An 8,755-nucleotide genomic window follows, 5' to 3' on the forward strand; every position below is an offset into this window, starting at 1 on the left:
GAACAACCAGAATATTAATATTAAATCAGAAAAAAGAGGTAAACTATGTGCCCTTTAAAATAAATGTATACAAATAGTGGATGAAGTGCAAAAGACAACCAAAGTACATACCAAAAATTGTGACTTTATTTACAATAACCCAATGTGAACAAAAACAACGAATGAATCAGAAATAAAGAAAAAGAAGGTAAGGCAAGAATATATATTTACAACAGTGGGACAAACACAAGGACGGGGAAAAACCAGAGAGCTGGCAGAAGGGATGTGGGCGGCGCTAAAGAAATGAAAAGAACAAACCCCAAACACTATCTACCTCCCCAGAAGCATCTAACTACCTCAATATATTCATCTAAATAACAAACACGCCAAGAGTCCTCCGAGTCCTAACCATCTACTCTATCTAAAGCACAAGGGGAGGCGCTCGGCCTAACCTGATGTACTAAACATAAGAGTAGTCCTGCGTGTTGTATGTCACGTGTACAGACTGCACCTTTAATGTATCGCTGTTAATATTAAATATAAACTGTGAAGCAGCACAGATGTGTTCAACACTGATAATCAGAAATGTGTGTGCATGTTTGTGTGTGTTTAAATCAGTGTGTTTTTGTGTGTCAGGAACGGCGGCGGTCGCAGCGGGACGTTCTGCGCCATCAGTATCGTCAGTGAGATGTTGCGTCATCAACGCTCCGTCGACGTTTTTCACGCCGTGAAAACTCTGCGCAACAACAAGCCCAATATGGTGGATCTGCTGGTACACACTGCTCTCGCAGACACACACACACACATGTTATACACTCATTTCTGTGTGGAGGTACAATTTACGAACACAGACTTTAGTTTTTTTTAGGTTGTAAAAACGTTCTCTCAACATTCCCAATGATTAAATTCCATTCCTGTAGCGATTTTTACAATGTAGACTGTGTCGACGCAGCTTAACACGGATGTATTCATGTTAGTTTTCTGATTATCGTAACGTTATTCAACACATTTTCACACTGTTTAAGTCTCATTTTATATAAATGTTCTCAAAACGTTATTTTAGAACATTATTAAAACATTCCATACACATTATAATGATGTGGGATATCATAATAATGGGTGACATGGTGGCTCAGTGGTGTTGCACTGTAGCCTCACAGCACTGGTTCGAGCTTTGGCTGGGTCAGTGTGTGTTTCTGTGTGGAGTTTGCATGTTCTCCTCGTGTTGGTGTGGGTTTCCTCCGGGTGCTCCGGTTTCCCCACAGTCCAAACACATGCGCTATAGGGGAACTGATAAACTAAACTGGCCGTAGTGTATGAGTGTGTGTGTGAATGAGTGTGTATGGGTGTTTCCCAGTACTTGGTTGCAGCTGGAAGGGCATCCACTGTGTAAAACATATGCTGGAATAGTTGATAGTTCATTCCACTGTGGCAGCCTCTGATAAATAAGGAACTAAGGTGAAGGAAGTTATAAAAATGTCGTTGTGGAAGGTTTGTAGAGCAATCAAAATATCCAGTTTTGTGGACGATGTGTTAACGGTATTGTTTTTATTAACATTATCTGAATGTTTTCAGTCTCGTGTGACATTAATGTTCTCAGAACGTTATTTATTATGTTATTAAAACATTCCATTTATATTTTTAGTGATGTATTAATGTTATTTTTAATTATAGTAACATTATTTAAACGTTTTTCAGTCTCATGTTATATGAAAGTTCTCAGAACATTAGTTAAAACATTATTAAAACATTGTATATATGTTTTAAGAACATTTCTCTAATGTTCTTAAGTTATATAACGTTCAAAATGTCAAATTGATGACACATGATATATTAATGTGCTCTGAACGTTTATTAAATTATTATTAAAACATTATTAAACCCCATTATATTAATGTTTTACAGTAATTTATTTAAGTGTTATTGTGGAAGGTTCGTAGAGCACTCTAAATGTTCAGTTTTGTAGACGATGCATTCATGTTTACTTATTTTTATTATAATAATGCTGTTCATACACTGTAAAACCCAAAACATTAAGGTAACTCAAACCTTTTGAGGAAACTGATTGCAACAAACCATTTAAGCTCAAAAACTAATCCAAATGAGTACTGTAAACTTACTGCATTTGAGTAAACAAAGCAATTTGAGCACAGTAAAACACAATAAGTTAAGGCAACTCAAACTGAACTCAAATTTGTGTTAAAAAACTAATCTATATGAGTACTGTGAACTTAAGCTGAAGTAATGAGGTATTCATTCATTCATTTTCTTTTCGACGTTGTTCCTTTATTAATCTGGGGTCACCACAGCGGATTGAACCGCCAACTTATCCAGCACATGTTTTACCCAGCGGATGCCCTTACAACCACAATCCATCACTGGGAAATTTAGTTGATCAGTTCCCTTATAGCACATGTGTTTTGACTGTGGGGGAAACCAGAGCAAGGAGGAAACCCACACCAACACGGAGAGAACATGCAAACTCCACACAGAAACACCAACTGACCCAGCCGAGGCTCGAACCAGTGATCTTCTTGCTGTGAGGCGAACGTGCTACCCACTGCACCACCGTGCAGCTCATACCTTCAACATACCTTCAGTGTTTCCGTCTAATGTTATATTAATGCTCTCAGAATGTTATTTAAAATGTTATTAAACCGTTCTGTACACGTTATTTTAATGTACCAAGAACATTTCCCTAATGTTCTCATTAATATTGTAATAATGTTCAGCAACTCAAGAATATTCCAAACTCTTTATTTAGATAACGTTATATGCTAACATTTACACAACGTTTAAGAAACGTTCTGCGAATGTTCCCTGTGAGCTGTGCATGTGTGTAAACCATGGAGCTCATACATGGAGCTGCTCCATCATATATAGAAGAGCTTAGCAGTAATGTTTTGACAGTCTCAGTTAAATAGATGTTAAGAGGTATTGTATGAGCAGTATTGATGAAGATGTTAGTCTAATATCTGACCAGTCAGCATCAATGTATCATCAAAACCTTTAGTAAACATCTTACTTCTACCTTTGTAATTGGTTTTTTATTTGATTTTAATTTTATCTACTTTTTAAATAGGAAAAATGTTTTTTTTCACAATTAAAGTCAGACTTTAAGGTTCAATTCCTGCTTTTAGTTAACCATTAACTATGTTTCCATCAATAAACCCTTAATATGCTGCTCAATAATAGTTATTAAGAGATGTAGAATATGCAGCGATCATGCAGAATGTGTACTTTAAAATAACACAGAATCTTTATATTTTTATAATCATTTTTATTAAGTATTCTATTAATTTTAGCATTGGGATTTTAATAATAATAGTCCCTATACTAAATGTCCAGTCATTAACATGCAAGCGTGTGTGCAGTGTGTGTTTCTGTCGCCCTCTTGTGGACAATTAAACACATGAGCTTGTATTGTGTTTTTCTGCCACTAGAGGGACCTGTAGAGCTCAATGAGGACTAAATAATGATGGAAAAGGCTTTTATTTTCCTTTTATTGACTCTAAATATTGATCTTTTTTTACTTTTATTGACATTTCTGCGTTTAGATATGTATATTTTTTAAAAATAATGAATCCGTTTACTTGTATTCAGGTCAAATTGATTCATTATAGGATTATTTTACATCCACAAAACCTCTTTAATCACTCTTGCTTTAATATGGAGTGTATTTCAAGTTCAAGCTCATTTCTGCAGTGTGTTTGTGTTTAGATGTGATGAAGGATGAACTTATTATTGGCTTTAATTAATGCAGTAATTGTATTGCTTTACATGTCCAAACCATCATCAGCGACACTGTAATTAATGAGTTGTTTTGTGTGTGTGTGTGTGTGTGTGTGTGTGTGTGTGTGTGTGTGTGTGTGTTCTTCTTCTGCAGGATCAGTACAAGTTCTGCTATGAAGTGGCTCTGGAGTATCTGAACTCCGGCTAACAGAGACTGACACTCAGTGTGTGTGTGTGTGTGTGTGTGTGTGTGTGTGTGTGTGTGTGTGTGTGTGTGTGAGAGTGTGTGTGTGTGTGTGTGCAAGTGTCTTTGTGTGTATGAATGTGTGTGTGCTTGCAAGCGTGCATGTGTGTGTGAGTGCATGTGTGAGTGTGTGTGCATGCAAGTATGCGTCTGTGTGTGCCTGTGTTTGTGAGAGTGTGTGTGCGGGGGTGTATGCATGCATGTGTGTGTGCGTGCAAGTGTCTTTGTGTGTATGAACGTGTGGGTCTGTGTGTGCTTGCCATGTGTGTGAGTCTGAGTGTGTGTGGATGCAAGTGTGTGTACATTCTTGCATGTGTCTGTGTGTGCGTGCGTGTGTGTATGCATGTGTCAGTCTGCATGATCGTGTGCAAGTGTGTGTGTGTGAGAGAGTGTACAGTCGGCTTGTAAATCTTTGTAATAATGCGTTTCTCCAGACTGTGTTGAGTTTGGACACACACACACACACACACACTCTCTCTTCGCTCAGACTGTCAGTGTTGTGTGTGTCCACTGATGAAGATCAACTGAAGACATGCATCAGAGCGACTCCTTGACATCCAGCAGAAGAGACACCTCCTTATGAATATTCATGACTCACTATAAGCCTCATCTGCATATTAATGAGGCAGAGTGTCAGCGATGCGCCTGATTGGTTGCTGCAGAAATGAGACGATGCACAGAGCTGGACGTGTGTGTGTGTGTGTGTGACTCTGTGGTGTAAAATAAATTGTGTACCATATGAGAAGATCATAAACGACGACCCCCAGCTTCTCCTCCTCCACCATCATCATCATCATCACGAGTTCCCTGGCGTTCATTGTTTGCAGATGTACTTTGCCTCTGGTTTGTTGATACTGTACATATATGCTGTCGGAGGTGTGCTGTGATATTTATTCAGGACAATCATCTTGTATTCTTGAGTTCATATTGTACATGATCAAATATAGCGTATGATCAACACACCGCGGCTCTCCTCCTCTGTCCTTCTGTCCATCAGATCTCACGTATCAGCTTCAGACGGCTCTATTTCAGCTCAGACGCATGGATTGAGGAAATATATTGAGTAAATGTGTCAGTAAATATATGAATATTCATATTCTCCTTCATAATGATCCTGATTGGAGCTGAAGAATCCTCCTTCAGTAAAACACTCTCAGCATTGAAGCTCACCGTGTCTGATCAGCAGCCGCTCACTGCCACAGCACGGCAAGTTGATTTCTAGAGCAGATTTGAACACAATAAATGCACAAGAATAAAAAATACAGGAATAGGAGAATAAAAACAAATAATTAAAATAATTAAAACAGATTAAAGTGTGTTAAAACAGCTTAAAAAGAGTGAAAATCTCTCCACACCACCACCAGTGCGCAGCTCCACTTGGATGATGCTCCGGCAGCCACAGGACAACAGCGCGCTCACCACACACCAGCTATAGGTGGAGAGGAGAGACAGTGATGGAGTCAATCAGTGGATGGCCATGATGGGTAAGGGCTGATGGAGGGAGTTTGGCCAGGTTAAACCCCTACCTGAAGTGCCATGGGATTATTAATGAGCACAGAGAGTCAGGAGCTCCAAAAGACAGCGCTCAATAGCCGCGTTTCCACTATCGCGCCTAAAGCGAGCGAGCCAGGGTGAGCCAAGGCCAGTCGCGTTTCCACTATCACTTCCGGGGCGTAATCGGGCCAAAGCGGGGCTTCCTTGGGGCCAGCGTCCGGCCTTTTTCGGCCCGCCGAATACCTTGGGCCAAGGAGGGCCAACTGGGGCTTCGGGGCGGGGTTACGTGGGCGGTTAAGTGGGTGGGTTGTGTGACGGGTTGTGTGACGTTTGATTCGGGGGACGTTCTGGGGGCGGTGTTTGCGTGACGCGCTGCGAGCAACTAGCCCGACAGTGGAAACGCGACATGATTTCGGCCTTATTTCTCAACCTCCCGGGCTATTGGCCCGGCCTGGCCCGATTAAAGCCCTGGCTCGCACTGGCCCGATAGTGGAAATGCGGCTAATGACAGTATAGAGTCCCCTTCACTATACTGGGGCATAAGGACTCACACAGACTGCAGGCTGAGCGCCCCCTGCTGGCCTCACTAACCCCACTTACAAAAGTAACCTAATGCTCCCATGTGGTCTCCCATCCAGATACTGACCAGGCTCAGTCGTTTGGGATGCGGTGACATGCAGTCAAACACGTTGCCGAACAGATCAGCCACTTTTGACGCTCATAAATAATAATAAACACAGGTGCTGCAGCCTGATCTCACGAGGAAACGCAAGTATTTTAGTACTTTAGTTTAGTGGCTAATTCGTACGAGCTCAGTCGTACAAAATTGTAAGATTTTAAAAAGGAGGCGTGGCACCTGACCCCACCCCTAAACTCAACCGTCATTGGGTGATGAGCAAATCGTACTAATTTATACGAACTGCCGTGAGATTGTGTTGGGTGCTGCAGGTATTAGGAGGTTAGCTGAAGGTGCAGCTGTCGTGTAGTGAGGGGTTTGCGTCTTTAATAATGTACGACAGTTTGCATTCATTAAACAGTAAGAATGATTAATGAATCTATATGAAGCAGTCCAGTAAAAGTCCCGTCTCGTCTTCAGTTTCGGGCTCAGCTGCACTTTACACTCACACTACAAGCAGACCTCGTGAAAACCTAAGTGAACCACGCTCTGGCACACCTCTTCCAACCGGGCCAGGGCCAAGTGAACCACACCTGAGGCAGATTCAGAGCACTCACACTTCTCAAACGATCCAGGAAACACGCCTGGGCAGAGTTTAGATAGCCTAGTGTGAGTGCACCCTCAATGAGGAACCGCTCTTGAGCTGCAGGGTGAGATGGCTGTGGCATAACCTTCTGCTTTACTGTTTTATATTTATTTTATTTTTTTCCTTTTTCAAAACAGAACAAATCAAACAAGTCATACAATATGAGAGTCAAAGGTGACCGAATAATCTTATTTACATTCGTATTTATGGCTGATAAAATATGGTTGCTATAAAATGTTGTTATATATCAAAGATCAACAGGCTCCAGATATTTATAAAATAAAAGCACCCCAATAAAACTAAAACAGTACATTTCTTCTCAACCATTTACACCAGCATGCAGAAATTTTATAGGCTTGTTTTCTCAAGGAAAATGTCAGGACTTCCATATCATACACCTCTTTTACAATATCCTACCATTCACCTACAGATGGAGGATCTCCCTTAAGCATTTTCTTTGTATTTTTGCTAGCTGTTATTAGTGTATTAAGCAGATATGCATGGCATAACCCAGCTGTCTGACTGGGACTGTGGGGGAAACCGGAGCACCCGGAGGAAACCCACACCAACACGGGGAGAACATGCAAACTCCACACTGAAACATCAACTGACCCAGCCGAGACTCGAACCAGCGAATCTTGCTATGAGGTGATCGTGCTACCCACTGCGTCACCGTGACGCAAGTGCTTGCATGTATGAGACTTTTATTTTGAGTGTGTGTGTGTGTGAAAGAGAGTGTGTGTTTGTGTGAGACATTGTATGTGTGAGTGTGTGCATGTATGCAGTTTTGGCATCTGTGTATGTGTGCGTGAGAGGGTGTGTCCGTGTGTAAGAGTGAGTTTTTGCGTGTGTGTAACAGTATGTGTGTGTACTTGCGTGTGTTTGTGTAAGGCAGAGTGTGTTTGTGTGTATGAGTGTATGAGTGTGTGTGTGTGTGTGTGTGTGTGTGTGTGTGTGTGTGTGTGTGTGTGTGTGTGTGTGTGTGACAAAGTGTGAGTGTGTGCTTGCATGTGTGTATGAGACCGAGAGTGTGTTATTGTGTGTGAGAGAGTTTTTTTCGTGTGTGTGTTTGTTTGTTTGTTGTGTGTTTGTGTGTGTGTGTGTGTGTGTGTGTGTGTGTGTGCGTGTGTGTGTGTGTGTGTGTGTGTGTGTGTGTGTGTGTGAGAGAGAGAGATAGAGAGAGTGGACCTGCATGTGTGTGTGTATGACTGAGTGGGAGTGTGTGCTTGCATGTATGACAGAGTGTTTTTTTTGAGAGTGTGTGTGGCAGGGCGTGTGTGGCAGTGCGTGTGTGTGTGTACACTTGCGTTTGTGTGAGACAGAGTGTGTGTTTGTGTGTGTGCTTAAGTGTAAGAGACTGAGTGTGTCTGTGTGTGTTTTGTGTTTATGTGGGTTTGTGTGAGTGTGTGTTTGTATGTGTGTGTACACTAGTGCTGTATCAAAGCTCCATAAGATAGACACACACTGTGTGTGTGTGTCTGTGTGTGTGTGAGGAGGACAGCAGTGTGAGAGTGAGTCTGTAATCAGAGCCCGAGTCTGACATTCCACAGGGTTAACACTGCTTAAATATAACACACACACACCAGCAGCGGCCCAGAGAGAGAGGGAAAGAGCAAGTGTGTGTGTGTGTGTGTGAATGAGTGTGTAAGCATATTTGTGTGTGTTTTGTAATATTAATAATAATAATAATAATAATAATAATAATAATAATAGGGCGGCGCAGTGGCGCAGTAGGTAGTACTGTCACCTCACAGCAAGAAGGTCGCTGGTTCGAGCCTCGGCTGGGTCAGTTGGTCAGTTAGTTCTGTGTGGAGTTCGCATGTTCTCCCTGCATTCGCGTGGGTTTCCTTTGGGTGCGCAGGTTTAAAGTCTAAAGACATGTGGTACAGGTGAATTGGGCAGGCTAAATTGTCCGTAGTGTATGAGTGTGTGTGGTTTCCCAGAAATGAGTTGTGGCTGGAAGGGCATCCGCTGCGTAAAAACGTGCTGGATAAGTTGGCGGTTCATTCCGCTGTGGCGACCCCGGATTAATAAAAGGACTAAG

At 41.8% G+C, this 8,755-nt stretch overlaps 1 protein-coding gene across 1 annotated transcript in view; it reads left to right on the forward strand.

The window, feature by feature from the left end:
* The window catches only part of LOC130238949 (receptor-type tyrosine-protein phosphatase mu-like), a 183,073-nt gene extending 178,134 nt beyond the window's left edge, over positions 1-4,939 (forward strand). The window contains exons 30-31 of the mRNA XM_056470069.1: positions 616-751; positions 3,866-4,939. Coding sequence (XP_056326044.1) covers positions 616-751; positions 3,866-3,919 — 190 coding nt within the window. The 3' untranslated portion in view covers positions 3,920-4,939. The remainder of the gene's footprint in view (positions 1-615; positions 752-3,865) is intronic.
* The last annotated feature ends 3,816 nt before the right edge of the window (positions 4,940-8,755 follow it).

Source organism: Danio aesculapii, chromosome 2 (assembly GCF_903798145.1).
Source record: "Danio aesculapii chromosome 2, fDanAes4.1, whole genome shotgun sequence".
Lineage (NCBI taxonomy): Eukaryota > Metazoa > Chordata > Actinopteri > Cypriniformes > Danionidae > Danio > Danio aesculapii.